The sequence below is a fragment of the Tachypleus tridentatus genome, chromosome 11, assembly GCF_004210375.1.
Source record: "Tachypleus tridentatus isolate NWPU-2018 chromosome 11, ASM421037v1, whole genome shotgun sequence".
In the NCBI taxonomy this organism is placed as follows: Eukaryota; Metazoa; Arthropoda; class Merostomata; order Xiphosura; family Limulidae; genus Tachypleus; species Tachypleus tridentatus.
Window position 1 is genome coordinate 29,737,114 of NC_134835.1, and position 19,791 is coordinate 29,756,904.

Below are 19,791 nucleotides of genomic sequence, written 5' to 3' on the forward strand. Positions count from 1 at the left end.
ACGTGTTCTCCACTTTGCAGTATTGGTAACGTGTTCTCCACTTTGCGGTATTGGTAACGTGCTCTCCACTTTGAGTATTGGTAACGTGTTCTGCACTTTGAAGTATTGGTAACGTGCTCTGCACTTTACAGTATTGGTAACGTGTTCTCCACTTTGCAGTATTGGTAACGTGCTCTCCACTTTGCAGTACTGGTAACGTGCTCTCCACTTTGCAGTATTGGTAACGTGTTCTCCACTTTGAAGTATTGGTAACGTGTTCTCCACTTTGAAGTATTGGTAACGTGCTCTGCACTTTACAGTATTGGTAACGTGTTCTGCACTTTGAAGTATTGGTAACGTGCTCTCCACTTTGCAGTATTGGTAACGTGTTCTCCACTTTGAAGTATTGGTAACGTGTTCTCCACTTTGCAGTATTGGTAACGTGTTCTCCACTTTACAGTATTGGTAACGTGTTCTCCACTTTGCAGTATTGGTAACGTGCTCTGCACTTTGCAGTATTGGTAACGTGTTCTCCACTTTGCAGTATTGGTAACGTGTTCTCCACTTTGAAGTATTGGTAACGTGCTCTGCACTTTGCAGTATTGGTAACGTGTTCAGCACTTTGCAGTATTGGTAACGTGTTCTCCACTTTGCAGTATTGGTAACGTGTTCAGCACTTTGCAGTATTGGTAACGTGTTCTCCACTTTGCAGTATTGGTAACGTGTTCTCCACTTTGAAGTATTGGTAACGTGCTCTGCACTTTGCAGTATTGGTAACGTGTTCTCCACTTTGCAGTATTGGTAACGTGTTCTCCACTTTGAAGTATTGGTAACGTGCTCTGCACTTTGCAGTATTGGTAATGTGCTCTCCACTTTGAAGTATTGGTAACGTGCTCTGCACTTTGCAGTATTGGTAACGTGTTCTCCACTTTGCAGTATTGGTAACGTGTTCTCCACTTTGCAGTATTGGTAACGTGCTCTGCACTTTGCAGTATTGGTAACGTGTTCTCCACTTTGCAGTATTGGTAACGTGTTCAGCACTTTGCAGTATTGGTAACGTGTTCTCCACTTTGAAGTATTGGTAACGTGCTCTGCACTTTGCAGTATTGGTAACGTGTTCTCCACTTTGCAGTATTGGTAACGTGCTCTGCACTTTGCAGTATTGGTAACGTGCTCTCCACTTTGAAGTATTGGTAACGTGCTCTGCACTTTGAAATATTGGTAACGTGTTCTCCACTTTGCAGTATTGGTAACGTGTTCTCCACTTTGCAGTATTGGTAACGTGCTCTCCACTTTGCAGTATTGGTAACGTGTTCTCCACTTTGCAGTATTGGTAACGTGTTCTCCACTTTGCAGTATTGGTAACGTGTTCTCCACTTTGCAGTATTGGTAACGTGCTCTCCACTTTGCAGTATTGGTAACGTGTTCTCCACTTTGCAGTATTGGTAACGTGTTCTCCACTTTGCAGTATTGGTAACGTGTTCAGCACTTTGAAGTATTGGTAACGTGTTCTCCACTTTGAAGTATTGGTAACGTGCTCTCCACTTTGCAGTATTGGTAACGTGCTCTCCACTTTGAAGTATTGGTAACGTGCTCTGCACTTTGCAGTATTGGTAACGTGTTCAGCACTTTGAAGTATTGGTAACGTGTTCTCCACTTTGAAGTATTGGTAACGTGTTCTCCACTTTGAAGTATTGGTAACGTGTTCTCCACTTTGCAGTATTGGTAACGTGTTCTCCACTTTGCAGTATTGGTAACGTGCTCTCCACTTTGAAGTATTGGTAACGTGTTCTGCACTTTGAAGTATTGGTAACGTGCTCTGCACTTTACAGTATTGGTAACGTGTTCTCCACTTTGCAGTATTGGTAACGTGCTCTCCACTTTGCAGTACTGGTAACGTGCTCTCCACTTTGCAGTATTGGTAACGTGTTCTCCACTTTGAAGTATTGGTAACGTGTTCTCCACTTTGAAGTATTGGTAACGTGCTCTGCACTTTACAGTATTGGTAACGTGTTCTGCACTTTGAAGTATTGGTAACGTGCTCTCCACTTTGCAGTATTGGTAACGTGTTCTCCACTTTGAAGTATTGGTAACGTGCTCTGCACTTTACAGTATTGGTAACGTGTTCTCCACTTTGAAGTATTGGTAACGTGTTCTCCACTTTGCAGTATTGGTAACGTGCTCTGCACTTTACAGTATTGGTAACGTGTTCTCCACTTTGAAGTATTGGTAACGTGTTCTCCACTTTGAAGTATTGGTAACGTGTTCTCCACTTTGAAGTATTGGTAACGTGTTCTCCACTTTGCAGTATTGGTAACGTGTTCTCCACTTTGCAGTATTGGTAACGTGCTCTGCACTTTACAGTATTGGTAACGTGTTCTCCACTTTGCAGTATTGGTAACGTGTTCTCCACTTTGCAGTATTGGTAACGTGTTCTCCACTTTGAAGTATTGGTAACGTGTTCTCCACTTTGCAGTATTGGTAACGTGTTCTCCACTTTGAAGTATTGGTAACGTGTTCTCCACTTTGCAGTATTGGTAACGTGTTCTCCACTTTGCAGTATTGGTAACGTGCTCTCCACTTTGAAGTATTGGTAACGTGTTCTCCACTTTGAAGTATTGGTAACGTGCTCTGCACTTTGCAGTATTGGTAACGTGTTCTCCACTTTGAAGTATTGGTAACGTGCTCTGCACTTTGCAGTATTGGTAACGTGTTCTCCACTTTGCAGTATTGGTAACGTGCTCTCCACTTTGAAGTATTGGTAACGTGCTCTCCACTTTGCAGTATTGGTAACGTGCTCTGCACTTTGCAGTATTGGTAACTTGCTCTCCACTTTGAAGTATTGGTAACGTGCTCTCCACTTTGCAGTATTGGTAACGTGCTCTCCACTTTGCAGTATTGGTAACGTGCTCTCCACTTTGAAGTATTGGTAACGTGTTCTCCACTTTGAAGTATTGGTAACGTGTTCTCCACTTTGCAGTATTGGTAACGTGTTCTCCACTTTGAAGTATTGGTAACGTGCTCTGCACTTTGCAGTATTGGTAACGTGCTCTCCACTTTGAAGTATTGGTAACGTGCTCTGCACTTTGCAGTATTGGTAACGTGTTCTGCACTTTGAAGTATTGGTAACGTGCTCTGCACTTTGAAGTATTGGTAACGTGCTCTGCACTTTGAAGTATTGGTAACGTGCTCTGCACTTTGCAGTATTGGTAACGTGTTCTCCACTTTGAAGTATTGGTAACTTGCTCTCCACTTTGCAGTATTGGTAACGTGTTCTCCACTTTGCAGTATTGGTAACGTGCTCTGCACTTTGCAGTATTGGTAACGTGCTCTCCACTTTGAAGTATTGGTAACGTGCTCTGCACTTTGCAGTATTGGTAACGTGTTCTCCACTTTGAAGTATTGGTAACGTGCTCTGCACTTTGAAGTATTGGTAACGTGTTCTCCACTTTGCAGTATTGGTAACGTGTTCTCCACTTTGAAGTATTGGTAACGTGTTCTGCACTTTGCAGTATTGGTAACGTGTTCTCCACTTTGAAGTATTGGTAACGTGTTCTCCACTTTGAAGTATTGGTAACGTGTTCTGCACTTTGCAGTATTGGTAACGTGTTCTCCACTTTGCAGTATTGGTAACGTGCTCTCCACTTTGCAGTATTGGTAACGTGTTCTCCACTTTGCAGTATTGGTAACGTGTTCTCCACTTTGCAGTATTGGTAACGTGTTCTCCACTTTGCAGTATTGGTAACGTGTTCTCCACTTTGCAGTATTGGTAACGTGCTCTGCACTTTGCAGTATTGGTAACGTGTTCTCCACTTTGCAGTATTGGTAACGTGTTCTCCACTTTGAAGTATTGGTAACGTGTTCTCCACTTTGCAGTATTGGTAACGTGTTCTCCACTTTGAAGTATTGGTAACGTGTTCTGCACTTTGCAGTATTGGTAACGTGTTCTCCACTTTGAAGTATTGGTAACGTGTTCTGCACTTTGCAGTATTGGTAACGTGTTCTCCACTTTGCAGTATTGGTAACGTGTTCTCCACTTTGAAGTATTGGTAACGTGTTCTCCACTTTGCAGTATTGGTAACGTGTTCTCCACTTTGCAGTATTGGTAACGTGTTCTCCACTTTGAAGTATTGGTAACGTGTTCTGCACTTTGCAGTATTGGTAACGTGTTCTCCACTTTGCAGTATTGGTAACGTGTTCTCCACTTTGAAGTATTGGTAACGTGTTCTCCACTTTGAAGTATTGGTAACGTGTTCTCCACTTTGAAGTATTGGTAACGTGTTCTGCACTTTGCAGTATTGGTAACGTGCTCTCCACTTTGCAGTATTGGTAACGTGCTCTCCACTTTGCAGTATTGGTAACGTGCTCTGCACTTTGCAGTATTGGTAACGTGCTCTCCACTTTGCAGTATTGGTAACGTGTTCTCCACTTTGCAGTATTGGTAACGTGTTCTCCACTTTGCAGTATTGGTAACGTGCTCTCCACTTTGCAGTATTGGTAACGTGCTCTGCACTTTGCAGTATTGGTAACGTGCTCTCCACTTTGCAGTATTGGTAACGTGTTCTCCACTTTGCAGTATTGGTAACGTGTTCTCCACTTTGCAGTATTGGTAACGTGCTCTCCACTTTGCAGTATTGGTAACGTGCTCTCCACTTTGCAGTATTGGTAACGTGCTCTCCACTTTGCAGTATTGGTAACGTGCTCTCCACTTTGCAGTATTGGTAACGTGTTCTGCACTTTGAAGTATTGGTAAGTATTGATATTGGTATTTGAAGTATTCGGTGCTTTGTTAGAGTGACGATCAAATTATACGACTCGGTTTCACAAGAGTAGTCCAAGAGTTGGCGGCGGGTGTTATTCACTAGCTGCCTTCCCTCTAGTCTGTTAGTTCAAAATTATGGGCAGCTATGTGCAAAATTCTCAAACAAACAAAAAGCAGTTAAAAGATATTGTTAATTTCTGTCGCTAGAGCAAGTTACCAAAACTTTTACTGAATGTAATGACACTATTTTTAGTATAATTAAGTTATTATTATTTTTATTCCGTTTCCTTAAATTCACACTCTGGAATTTTAAAGTTTGATGTATAGATTCCACCTTTTGATATCTCGTATTATAAAATAACAGCGAAAACAGTGCTTTCAAGAATGGTTTTATTAAAATGAAATTAATTTACAAACAAACAGTAATAACTCCATAGAGAAACCAAGGTTATTTGATTCACAGAATACACCCCGTGCATATGCCAAAGCCAAATTGGACTTAAATTAATATGAAAACACTGTGAGTCGAAAAAGGACGTGATTTATTATTCTTTCTTAAAAATTCAATTGGGTTGCTTAATATTATTGCACAACTGAACAGCTCTACTGTTGTTGCTTCGTTTTGTTACATAATTTTAAGAGAAACATACTGACAATTGGCAATATTTGAATCATAATGAAATAAACGAATTACGTAATGGTTTTCAAACGAGACTCCAAACTCGGGGTGCTTCCGAATGATTCACTCTTCCTCTTCGGAAGAATATGAAAAAATTACGTAAATATATCAAAGTTAGGTTACCAGAAACTACATATCTTTCTCTTATGTTAACAGAGCTTTAATTATATCTTAACGGGCAAGGAATCTCATTATATTGCTAACAGTTTTGATATGCACCTGTCTGGATTTTGATTTAGTACAGTTTGGAGCAAAAACGTTTAATGAAAAATGCACACGTAAATTACTGGAGATTTTGCTTGTAATTTCAATAGTTCGTTCTTCTCTGTTTAGAAATCGTAAGCTAAACTCTTCATGGTAAATATGAATACCAATCACAAATACTATTAAGCCTATTTCAAGGCAGATGGCACAATGGATTCAATTCAAAATTGAATTACAACAATCCGAAAATAAACAACAAAAATGAATAAAAAGTGAGCGTTTTCAAAAACAAAGTTTGTTTGCACCAACTCGTCACAATGAAAAAATCAAAGAAACAAACAACTCTCCCAACAGAGGTCACTCAAATCTTCTAGTCTTTTTTCGTGTATGTGTGCGTGAGATTGTACGCTTGATGAATTATGTGCTCTGGTTAAAGAACTGTTGAGAATACACTCAATCTCATCCTGGTTGCTCAGCGACATAATTCGAGATCTGATCCCTGAGATGGACACAGCTTAGATGGCCAATAGTACAATGACATTGGAACTTGTTTTTGATAATTAAAACAACCTGAAATTGTCAAATATTATTGACATAAGAAGGGTACTGTGTACAAAAATCGTACATGGGTATCTATATTATGTGTAGATTTCTGCGCTTCTAGATTAACAAGACTTATATTATAGAACTCTAAAAGCTGATAAACTCCCGGATTTTTTAACATTTACTTGAATAATGTGGTTAAATGTGACGATTTTCTGCAGATGTTTGCTTTACATTTTTGTCCAGTCAACCAGTTATTGATACAAAACTAGAGGCTTCCTTAAAATCGACTTCTTTAAGTGTATGGTTGGCCTTCTGGTAAAAGTTTGGTTTGTGGAGCTGGCAAGCCGAGATCTCATCTATTTAATACTATAAAATTCCTTGTACTTTAAACCATGGGTAGGTAATTATTAGTGAACATATTAACGTGGATGGTGGGTGGTAGAGTGATCTTGACTGGCTGTCTTCCCTTTGGTCAGTAGTTCAAAATTAGGAAGATAGCCTTAGTCATTTTTCCATTTTACAGTGACTATATTATGTACCATATTCAGTTTTTTATGAAATATAATACCAAAGAAGTAAAAATTTACTAATAAAATACTATTGAAACATAAGAAGTAATTTACGAAAATACTGTTGTGAAATGATGTCTAAGTTATTTACATAAGGACTAGTGATATGCCACAGTAAATTTCAAGCAAAGTATAACTTTTAAAAAGTTAATTGCAAATTAACATAAAATTGGATAACTAATAGATAAATATGCATAACAGATAGATGCAAAAGTGGTTATCACAGTGAGCTTTCAACATAAAAATCTATATATTTAAATTCCAGGCATTCTTATACTTGTAAACAAAGGATGCAGACTTATTTTATTCTGAATAACTGTATAGATTTCTAGTAGCTTGAAAACATGTATCTAAATAAAACAAAAGTGTATATGTTCTTAATGGATTCACCAAGTATTAGACGTAAAAAGAAACAAAATGACTAAATATACATTGTTCAATGTTCTTATACAAGTCGAATAGTTGTAATATATAACAAGGTATATTTATTGTAAAGTGGTTTAAATGTGATATTTTTTACTTATTTTGGTCTCTGCTCCATTTTAATTATGTTAACGATAATATTACGTTCTTTTTTGCATAATATTATAGGTTTTTCATGAAGTGAGAACCCAGTTTTCTTTATCTGCCGACTGAATTACCGCGTAGTTTATGAAAAATCCAAAAGCGAAAAGAAAAAATAAGGTAGGGAACAACACTTTTGATATCGTGTCAATTTTTTTCGCTAAGCCTGAATAAGAAAACGATTCCAATTGCGTGTTTCTTGAGCCCCTAAGCCTTGCAAACAGAGGAGTTTCTTTTTCCAGTTCAGCTTTATTGTCAAAAGATGGTGCTGGCATCGTAGAGATGTCACAAACTTTTGTTCTAGGTTCTACTTTGTGACTCCTTCCCTAAAGTAAATGCAAACAGACCACAGTAAATGTATACCCCTGAAACATTTCAAATAATTAGTTTAATTTTTTTCTATAAGCTTAATTGTATTTTCAAAGTAAAGTAACACATGACTATAACAGTGATTTTTTTTAAATATGTAAATTTATATATTAATTTTTTTTCTTTTTATTACATCTTAAATCAACACACCGGATACTAAGATACTTATGTTAGACTGTGAAGCACTGTCTATTTACCTATGTTAGACTTGAAGCTCTGTCTGTTTATATTTCGTTGTTTTTTTTTGCATATATGTACTCATGTATCTCTGTAAACCACTTCTATCTTGGGGTTACAAAAACCTTCGGCCCGGCATGGCCCAGCGTGTTAAGGCGTGCGACTGGTAATCGGAGGGTCGCGGGTTCGCATACCCGTCGCGCTAAATATGCTTGCCTTTCAGCCGTGGGGGCGTTATAATGTGGCGGTCAATCCTACTATTTGTTGGGAAAAGAGTTGGCGGTGAGTGGTGATGACTAGCTGCCTTCCCTCTAGTTTTACACTGCTAAATTAGGGACGACTAGCGCAGATAGCCCTCGAGTAGCTTTGTGCGAAATTCAAAACAAACAAACAATACAAGTAGGAAAGGTGTTAAAGTTTGCTTGCTTCTTGTCGGGTCAGGTTCGCTTGCACATCTTCTTCGTGTCTTTGCTATTAATTTGTTTACTGTAGAATGTTGATGGTAGGGCTACATGTAGGTCAGAATAAATAGCACTTGCTCCGACCCCTTTCAGAGTAAATATCAATGTATGTACCAGTTCTCTAGTAAATAATATTCATCATACAAATAAAACCCTTCTTAGCCATAATAAGAGATTCACTGTCACACTTATATGTACCCAGATCTTAAAGTATATGGATTATTGAACATGCAGGAGGTTTGGTAAGAAAATTTAAACCGCGGATGAGCTGAGCTATTCTAATATTTATAGCTTTGACTCACAAAACTATTGCTTCTCGAAGGCTTAGCTTATAACGCTAAAATTAGGTGTTCAGTACCGGTAGTTGAAAAAGATCAGACAGTACCGGTAGTTGAAACGTAATAAAGTTTGTCTGTTTTTTTACCCATTCAAGCCGTCTAGAAACTTTTATTTTTCTTAATAATAGGTTCCTCATTATCAAGATTCACTATACATGTAAAAGGTTTTATAATTTGTGATGTTGAAATGACACGCTAGCACGCGATCAAAAGTTGATCAAACTGTTCACCTCTGTGCGAACCAGAAATGAGCACGTTCTATAGCTCACGTTTAGTGAAAAATAAAAACATTTTGGCATATCTCAGCCTATCGTGATCACACTACACGGCTTACTACGAACCGGAAGTAAGCCAATCGTATCACACTGAATGGTTCACTGCGGACCGGAAGTGAGTACGCTACCAAGTTTATAAATCTGTCGTGATCACATTGAATGGCTTATTGTGGACCGGAAGTCAGCTCACTATCACGTAGATGATTTTTCCACGACCAGTGATCGGCTTGGTTACTTAAAGGAACTTAGTTTTAACTCCGGGAAATATACTGCTATCTTTGACTAATTTTAAATACTTGTTAAAAAATCGATATGTTTAGTATTAGTAATATGTTTGTTTGTTTGGAAATTTCGCACAAAGCTACTCGAGGGCTATCTGTGCTAGCCGTCCCTAATTTAGCAGTGTAAGACTAGAGGGAAGGCAGCTAGTCATCACCACCCACCGCCAACTCTTGGGCTACTCTTTACCAACGAATAGTGGGATTGACCGTCACATTATACACCCCCACGACTGGGAGGGCGAGCATGTTTAGCGCGACGCGGGCGCGAACCCGCGACCCTCGGATTACGATTAGTAATATGAATGCTATGCTTTGACGATTCGTGTTCTGTTAAAGACGTGTCATTGTTATATGTATTAGAGGAAATATCTGCAATGCCAAGAAAGCCTTACTATTGTTATTATTTGATATCCGTATTGTAGTTTCAATTTTATGTGTAAGTTTTTATCTTTACTATTATTGTAATTTAATATCTGCATTGCAATATCAAAACTTGATTTTACTATTATTGTAATTTAATATCTGCATTGCAATATCAAAACTTGATTTTACTGTTATTGTAATTTAATATCTGCATTGCAATATCAAAACTTGATTTTACTGTTATTGTAATTTAATATCTGCATTGCAATATCAAAACTTGATTTTACTATTATTGTAATTTAATATCTGCATTGCAATATCAAAACTTGATTTTACTATTATTGTAATTTAATATCTGCATTGCAATATCAAAACTTGATTATTATGTATAGGTCAATGCATTCTAATCTTTATAAGTGGATATGTAAGAAAGAATTGCCTTCTCTGTTCAGAATATATTACTATTAATGTAACATACGAGCCTACCGGTCTACGGTTTCTACACCAGCGCCCCACTTGGCAACATTTCAATTTACTTTCGTAACTCGTCTGGTCGGTGTTGGAGATCGGGCTTGATGGGATTTCTTCTTTTTCCTTGAGTCGGTAAAGATAATTAACCACAATAAACTCCAAAAGGGAAATATAGATGAAGAACATGCTAACACCGTCCCACATGTTCATGGCATTAAGGTCAGAGACAACAGGCAGCGTAGATCGAAAACTATTGGTCGTGGTACAAAAGTTCAACATCGTGGTGACACCAATCATTACTCGGGCTGGCACAGCATTGATGTCAAGCCAGAAACTCAGAAAAGAGCTGGTGACCAGCAGAGTTCCAGGAACGAAGACAACAGTGTAGTAATAGGACTTGTCTCGGGTAAAGACCAGTAGGACTGTCAAACAACTGTAGTTACCTGTTGGCAGAATGTATCAATAAACGATAATAAATACTGATAACACTTACAGAAGCTAACTGACAAAATATAAAGTTTTACTTAAACAGTTTTAGACATTCATTTAGGATATGACAGTATTGTGCAAGTGAAATCTGAAATCTTTAAGTATGTCCAATCTCGCCCCCCAGTGGCTCATCGGTATGTTTGCGGACTTACAACGCTAAATTCCGGGTTTCGATACTTGTGGTGGGCAGAGTACAGATAGGCAATTGTGTAGCTTTGTGCTTAATTGAAAACAACAACAACAATTTCTGATCTTAAAAATTCTATAATATTGTACTCATTATACTCAGATTCTGGCTCCATTAATTCAGAGACGAATCTGTGGTCAGAACATTTGTGAAGTTTACTGAAAGCTTGCCAGCTTTATTGAAGATACACTCACTACATTAAAATTGTATAGTTTCCTGGTATTTAAAAGGTTGGTCGAAATGACCAAGTCCGTATATATAGGAACAAGGTAATAACGAAATGAGTATTTATTAATACATTGTTTAGTTGAGAACCAACTATATAGTAACAAAAATAGTTTTACGGTCCTCCAGAAGCAGTTGATGAGCGTCAGTAAAATACAGGTAAAAATCTAAACCCTGATTGAAAATACCTCGCCACGTGTGTCTTTGATCGCAGATTCCAGTTTCGTTTTTGATAAGGTAAGCATTATGAGTTCTCAATGACGAAGCATCCTTGAGGTCAGGTGTCAAGGTATTCCAGTCTAGTTTCACCTCCGATTCTTCATGGGACACTAACGATAAGAAGAAATCTTAATAAAAGTGTAAACGACTAAAAAACAAGTTAATAATTGGTTCAAGATTTTAAATGTGACTATTAGTTGTGTGTTACTATTGTTATACCAATATTGTTTAGTTAAAACTTAGCTTATGTCCTACCTCAAAAGGTAAAACATTGATATGCCATATCCAGATAACGTAGTACTTCCCTTTTATTAATGAGGAGGGTCAAATCTTTCTAAGCACACACACACACACACACACACACACACACAAATCAACTCAGAGCACCACTGGCAATACTTTGTGTTCTTACTCTAATGTCCCCCGCTAGTACAGCGGTAAGTCTACGGATTTACAACTCTAAAATCAAGGGTTCGATTCCCCTCGGTGGGCTCAGCAGATAGCTCAATGTGGCTTTGATATAGGAAAACACACACACACTTACTCTAGCGGCGCCCCCAGTGGCTCAGCGGTACGTCTGCGGACTTACAACGCCAAAAACCGGGTTTCGATACCGGTGGTGGGCAGAGCACAGATAGCCCATTGTGTAGCTTTGTGCTCAATTCAAAACAACAACATTACATACGATCAGTTGACTAAGTGAATAAAATAAGCCAAAGAATGTATTGTAGTTATTATAAAACACGAATAAATAAACGAAGTTTTCACTGTATCTAATTGTCATGTATACACTTCCTTCAAGGATCACGTCCAGTCCTCGTGAAGGAAGTAGTGGGGATGTAAGATGGAGACCTGTGCAAACACTCCTCATGCACATTGCTTAATCCAGGTCTCACTAGACGATTGTTATGAAGACTTAAGTCAATCATTAAGACAGGTAAAAGTTGGGCCGTCGTAAAACAGGTGATGGGTTTTGTTTGCAGAAGAATCTAGTAAGTGAATGATTGTACTATACGTTAACCAACAGTTGTTGAGTTCATACGATAAAGTCGTTTTATAAGAATAGCAGAGAATGAATTCTTCACACTAGCATCAGAAGTAGAACAACAAGAGGTTAAAGTTTGAATTAAAATACTAATATTCTATTGTTCTTCGTGTGAACGGAATATTCTACGAATGTTCGTGTGGTATAATTTGAATATATTATTTACCATATAGATATATCTCTTTCCGAACGCCGTTTCTTCTCTTTGAAGCCAGGCATGGCCAGGCGGTCAGGGCGCTTGACTCGCAATCTGAGGGTCACGGGTTCGAATCCCTGCTACACCAAATACTTTCACCCTTTCAGCCGTAGGGGCATTATAATGTTCGGTTAATCCCACTATTCGTTGGTAAAAGAGTAGCCCAAGAGTTGGCAGTGGGTCGTGATGACTAGCTGTCTTCCCTCTAGTCTTACACTGCTAAATTAGGGACAGTTAGCGAAGATATCCCTCGTGTAGCTTTGCGCGAAATTCAAAAACAAACAAACAAATCGAAACATTGCTTGCTATCAGTTATTAGGAAGACTGAAGATTTTAGCTTTCAAATAAACGGCAGGAAGTAATAACAACTATTTGTAGATATGGTCCTGAAAGGCACATATTCACTGTTTAGCTTTAGATTTAAAAAAAAAACTAACTGAATAGGAATAAAAAAAGATTGGTTTCTTAAGACTTTTTGACCCTATGCATACCAAAGATAACCTATGGTCTTCATAGGAACATGCCCTAACATTCGCGAACGAGAAAAAAAGTTTGCCCTGCGTTGCTTATATGTTCCTTTTTGTGGTTGTTAATGAACAGCTGCCTTATCAACGTTCTCCGTATATTACTAACACAAGGTACGTCGGATTCTTTTTCCAGACAATAACTAAGGTTACTCTATCCATTACGTGACATAACCAGGAAATCAGTAAACAGCACAGTTACTACGATCATAGTTATTACGACTAAAAGCTAACTTTCTTCAGGATTATAACAATAATACGTTTCAAAACTTCTCAGAACGCCACGTTACACGCGTCATCAGGTAATTTTATTAAACATTACGAGGGGAAACTATAACTCTCCAACATTTCCATCTTCCTGCACTTCACTGTGTTAACCAAGGCCAGCTCAATAATTCGATCATCATTGGCAGCTTGGCAGAAGACGCGCATATTTCCGGCCTGATCTCTAACTGTACTTAGCAGCTTAACAATTGAATTAGGTTTAGCCAAAATTAGACATATTTTTTGTGAGTAATATCTGCGATTATCTGTAGTGAAGTTTGGAAAAAATATACCCTAATAAAAATATACCATTTTTGTCAGTTAATAAAGAATTACAGATCGCATGCAGTTGCGCCACATCTGTAATTGTAACAAAAAGCTTTGATGTTTTCTTACTTAGTTCTTTGATTCGTGGAAAAATTAAACGTGTTAAAAATATGACTATAAAGATTTCACTTACCACTCTCGAAAGCAAAAGAACATTTTGGATTGTCGAATGGAAATATGTTGAGGTTGCCTTGGCAGTTCATGGCTAATTTTTTCCTAGAAAAAACACAATGAAACCACTAAATATGCGTACCCTCATTTCTGTAAAATTGAGCAAAGATATAAACACTTGATATGTAACCATATTCTCTTGAGTAGCACAGCGGAATGCATGCGGACTCACACTGTTAAAAACCGTGTTTCGATATCCATGGTGGACAGAGCACGCTTAGCCTACTGTATAGCTTTGTGCTTAACTCCAAACAAACAGACAGAAGCATTTTGACAATATGCAGATGGCCCGGTATGGCCAGGTGGTGAAAGCACTCGACTCGTAATCTGACGGTTTCGAGTTCGAATCCCCGTCACACCAAATATGCTCGCCCTTTCAGTCGTTGGGGCGTTATAATGTAACGGTCTATTCTATTTTTCGTTGGTTAAAGAGTAGCCCAAGAGTTGGCGGTAGGTGGTGACGACTAGCTCCTTTCACTCTAGTCTTACACTACTAAATTATAGACGGCTAGCGCAGATAGCTCTCGTGTAGCTTTGCGCGAAATTCAGATCAAGCTAAACCAAAGTGAAGGGAAAATGTTAAATATATATGTATGTGTGTGTTTCAGTGAGTCTCCAAAAAAGTGTAGAAAATGTGCTTGTTTCTTTTAGAATTTTGAAATGATAAAGTATAGGTAGACACTCAACAGTACTCACCGTTGAATTCAATTTTCTATGTTGGATTGCTGTTGTCTGGCTGAATAACGTCCCCAAGGCCTCTAAATATGGAGAAAGTTTTCTTTGCAAGTGGGTGCGAAACATGAAATCTTTTTCACCACGAGGCCTCTAACCGTCAAATCAAAATACTAAGTGCACAATCACCAACTGCAGTAAGGAACTTGGACGGACTTCTTCAACTGAACGACACCTTATGCTCAAGTTCTCTAAACGTCACAGATCTATGAAATTCAGGACATACTGATTTTGATCAACTGACGAGAAGAAAGGCGTCCAGTCGAAAGCAGATTTCGCTTCACAGGCTTTGTCTGTTTATTTGAACTGAATGGATAACAGACTGTCAATCTTTAACGCTTCACAGCTGAAATATTTTGGGCACAATGGGCAATCTGTGCTCTGCCCACCACAGATATCGAAACATGATTTCTAGCGGTGTGAGTCCGCAAACATACCTCTGTGCCACTAGGGGGTACAGTCAAAATACTGCAGCGTATTTAAAAGTATCACTCCTCGAACATCAGCTCTTACAATCCTCAGCCCGAAACTTTGACAAGTAGATCTTACCCAACCCATTTCAGTAAGAATGAGGGAAAAAATCTTGCAAAAAACAAAATAAAAATACTAATTATATAAACATTTACTTTAGTAAGACAATTTTTTTCACTTTATTTTCTAACGGTGAATTGAAGCTAAAACCGTTAACATTCATATGTTTCCAAACTTAAATTTGTCTGTATAATTTATTAACGTCTAATGACAATGTTATAGACAATGTTTTTTACGAAATTTATATGCAAAAACGGCTCGTTTGGGTTGAGAAAATATTTTACATAGAAGAGCGAACAACGTTTCGACTTTCTTCGGTCATCGTCAGGTTCACAAAGAAAGAGGTAACTGACCGGAAGCTGACCACATGTTTGAAAGGGGTTGTGTAACTGTGTGTCGAAATGTAGAGGGCGGTATTAGATGCTTCTTTGTGAACCTGACGATGACCGAAGAAAGTCGAAACGTTGTTCGCTCTTCTATGTAAAATATTTTCTCAACCCAAACGAGCCGTTTTTGCATATAAATTTCTGAACAAGTGGGTTTCTCGACATCACTGATTAATGTTTTTTACGCATGACTAAATTATTCAAGTAGTTGACTAGTAGCAAGATATTAAGTTTGACGAAATGTCTTCTCCAGTATTTTGACTAGTCGTGAACGCTGTTTTAAATTTAAGTTACTTCGTTTAATTTCTAGAAATGATTTTTAATCATAACGTATTTTCTTTTTTATACCGGCGTGCTCAAATTGCGATGGTGGTGACATCTTTATTTTAATTGTAACTGCAATGGTAGCATGTCTCATTTGCGTGATTATTATTTGTGATATTTTTATATTTACAATAATTCTTTCTCTCGTGTTTTATGCAGTTTAAAGTAACGTGTACCTTTCATACGTTGTGGATATATTTCGGTTTATCACCTTCAAAATTTGAGTTCTGTCATTTAGTACGCGAAATCAAAACGACAACAACAAAACTTTACAAAGTTAAGATTGTATTTGTAGTTTTGAATAAGTTTCTGATTCAGCTAAAATACATACCTCTGAGTATAACACACTCTTCCATTTGGATATACCTGGAGGGCAATATTAATAGGTATAAGTGGTTCTTTTAACTTTCCGTGGTTTATAAAGTAGGTGTCTGGTGTCCAGATGTTCTGGAAGTGTTTCAGTGCGTTTAAATATTGGTACCGACCCGTATTGTTGTAGATCAGTCTCGGGTCATACCACATTTGATGTACCAGGAATTCCACATCGTATTCCTGTATTAACAATTATATCACAGGTAATTAGAATGTGATATATAATAAACTCTGGAATATCAGACTACCATATTTTTATCCTTCCTTTAATAATATCTTTAGGTGGATGCATAATTCAGAGGTTACTAAAAATCGATAACAAATAAATGTTTGGTGCCACTTTAAATAGATAGGAGTAGGGGGAGAAAGTGCCTGGTTGTGTAAAGTCAGCAGCAATTGTGAAACCATGGAAACTGTTACTAATATCTATAGAAAAGACAATAAATTAATACGAGTATGAAATTATGGAATAAATAAGTTTCATTTCTACAATAGTAAGATGAAGTAGAATTAGAATTTCATTTGTAAATAGGTTTCATTTCTACAATAGTAAAATGAAGTAGAATTAGAATTTCATTTGTAAATAGGTTTCATTTCTACAATAGTAAGATGAAGTAGAATTAGAATTTCATTTGTAAATAGATTTCATTTCTACAATAGTAAAATGAAGTAGAATTAGAATTTCATTTGTAAATAGGTTTCATTTCTACAATAGTAAGATGAAGTAGAATTAGAATTTCATTTGTAAATAGGTTTCATTTCTACAATAGTAAGATGAAGTAGAATTAGAATTTCATTTGTAAATAGGTTTCATTTCTACAATAGTAAGATGAAGTAGAATTAGAATTTTATTTGAAGAGGAAAGAATATTGGATACATTCGACAAATTTTATTTATTTTGAACATTATTTACAAACATAATTTATACTTGTAATACAATTACATGTTTGTACATTTGGAAAATAAATGTAACGAATTTAGGTTATTTATATTTGGTTAAAGAAAAATTATTTGAATGTTTCTGTTGTAGATTTTCACTAAAATTGTATCCTGAAGAGTTATTTTTGAAGCCACGAAACCGGTAGTACAAAAGAATGAAGACACAAATAGCATAGTCTGATATCCCAGCACTACCTGTGTCCACAGGTTAATGCTACTGGCGCTTAGGCTATATAAACATATAGCTTTTAAAATACTAACTTGCCATGTTATAACATTAAACTCAGTTGCGATCGTACTAAAAACAAATAGATAAACGGAGGTCCAATAATAACCTAGTTGTTGCAAGTTTATTATAAGAATATAAAAAAAAAAAACAATAACATTCGCAATGATCGACGCTTTACCTTTTACGTCATTTCGATGGCCTCTTAGGTAGTCTAAAATACAAATATCTTATTGTATATTATTTAGAGAAAAAATTACAGACATTGGAGTTTTCTTTGTGGAATTAGGAGTTCTGCTATATTTTCGACTTCTAATAGGGGAAATTTTAATATTTCTAACAGATTATATCGCACGTGTGAGTTAAACAACCATGGAATGAACAATATGATTCAAATTAGAATCAGATTATGATTTTGTTTGTTTGTTTCTCAAATAATATAATATAATATAATATAATATAACATTTATAATATAATATTGTATTTGGTCAAATACAAATACGGAGGAAAATTCTAAAAGAAATTCATAAAACAAGTAGAAATATTCGCTCGAAATGTACAGGAGGGGTTGTACCCCACAAGTGATATCTTTACTCACAAGACTGGATTCGTCTGGAGAAGAGAGAGACAATAGAACAACACTGACGTTTATACATGTCAGATCTAAAGGGAAAAATAAGAAATAATAATAAACATTAATATTTTAAACTTGAAATATAAATAAAGTTGAATTAAGGTTTCAAACAAATGTTAATGTGACAAGTCAGTTTTTGATTTATGTTGTAATTACATTTAAGCAAAAATTGACTTCATTTTTCAAATAACTGTGAGTTTTCTTTTCAGATGTAAATATGCGTGTCACATATATATGTATACAAGGAATTAAATGTATATGTGCCATATAAATATAGATACACACAAGGAATTATATATATTTTGTTGAGGAAAGTGAATAATAAAAATGCAACAATATAAAAATATCTGTAAAATAGTTTGATAGGCCCTTCAAGAACCAGTGGAGGAAATTTTGTTGAAAAAAAAACGAATATTTTGTACGTTTTTATTGGCTACAAAGAAGGTATTTCTCGCACTATTTTTTTAGGATTGGAGCTATGAAAAGTAATTTGAAGTAATAAGGTGACTGAAACCCGTCAGTGCCTCACAAAGTTAACGACCAAACACAAGAAACATGGAGGTCTCTAAACGACACATTCAGGGACTGTTTAGAACCACCCTGGTAGATATTGTACAGCAAACTGAGTACAATATGACGCATGTACACCCTTGTGCAAATTCATTGAAACAAATGGTCATTTTACAATATTTTCAACATGGCGGCCGGTGTAGGCTCGCTGAACCCGCTGATTTCCTTTAATAGTCATTTTTTCACACAAACGGCGTCATTAGCTGTGTTTTGCAGTAAGGTCGATCTGTTTTTGGGATATATGATAAAAGTTTGAAGAATATTACGTCATTCGAAATTGCGTTAGAAGGGCAAGGAGACCAGTCAAAAAACAACTTCTTACCAACTCAATGAAGAAAAAATGGTATCAATAATACCATTCAGTACAACCACGATTCGAACCCGCGGCCCTCGGAGTACGATTCGAGTGCCTTCATCACCTGGCCATGTTGGGCCTTAGTTTAGTGTTGTATATCTTACATGTTAAATAAAATTTGTCATTAACGTTATTCGTGACTGTTCTCTCGTGATTTTAAATGTGAATGTTGAGGTTTTTTTGCGTGCACAGCTTTTTCGGACAGATACCACGGTTTACAATATATTTGTTCAATGGGGTTACCAAAAATAAATGTTTAAAAGCCACAATCTGAGATAAATGACTTGGTTCTTTGTAAGTACATGTTGTTTGAAGTTATCTACGAATATTAGTCAATTAATTTTGGCAACAGTCAAGTTGTTTTTCTTGTTGCAGAAACAGACAATGTCAGTTTATATAAAAATAAATAAGTTAAGTAATTTATTATAAATTACGATCTAGCCACAGCTCATATATTAAACTTGGAACTGCTATAGAGCAGTAAGTCTACGGATTTACAACTCTAAAATCAGGGGTTCGATTCCCCTCGGTGAACTCAGCATACAGCTCGAGGTGGCTTTGCTGTAAGAAAAAACACACACACACACAGAAACACTGATACGGTGATATAAATCGATTTCATATAATGTTGTTGTTACTAAACAATTTCCAGTTTAAGTTACTTTTACGAAAAGTAAAAACACGCCATATGGAACTCTGGTAACAACAACAAAAAGAAACAGGAAAAGGTTTGACTTGGATAAAAAGAGCATGTAAAACTTTGTAATATTTCTGTACGTTACAATGCTGTTTTTCACGTTTCACCGTCATTAAATCCCGGCACTAGACTCGTAATCTGAAGATCGAAGGTTCGAATCCCCGTCACGCCAAACATGCTCGCCCTTTCAGCCGTGGGGGCGTTATAATGTTACGGTCAATTCCCCTATTCGTTGGTAAAAGAGTAGCCCAAATGTTGGCGGTGGGTGGTGATGACTAGCTGCCTTCCCTCTAGTCTTACACTGCTAAATTAGGCACGGCTAGCGCAGATAGCCCTCGT

General features: G+C 36.9%; 1 protein-coding gene across 1 annotated transcript in view; it reads right to left on the reverse strand.

Moving 5' to 3' along the window:
* Window positions 1-7,335: 7,335 nt before the first annotated feature.
* LOC143231329 (glutamate-gated chloride channel-like) overlaps window positions 7,336-19,791 on the reverse strand; it is a 58,879-nt gene continuing 46,423 nt past the window's right edge. The window contains exons 5-10 of the mRNA XM_076465877.1: window positions 17,795-17,859; window positions 15,990-16,210; window positions 13,648-13,730; window positions 11,128-11,268; window positions 10,054-10,481; window positions 7,336-7,629 (exon numbers count right to left, since the gene is read on the reverse strand). Coding sequence (XP_076321992.1) covers window positions 7,336-7,629; window positions 10,054-10,481; window positions 11,128-11,268; window positions 13,648-13,730; window positions 15,990-16,210; window positions 17,795-17,859 — 1,232 coding nt within the window. The remainder of the gene's footprint in view (window positions 7,630-10,053; window positions 10,482-11,127; window positions 11,269-13,647; window positions 13,731-15,989; window positions 16,211-17,794; window positions 17,860-19,791) is intronic.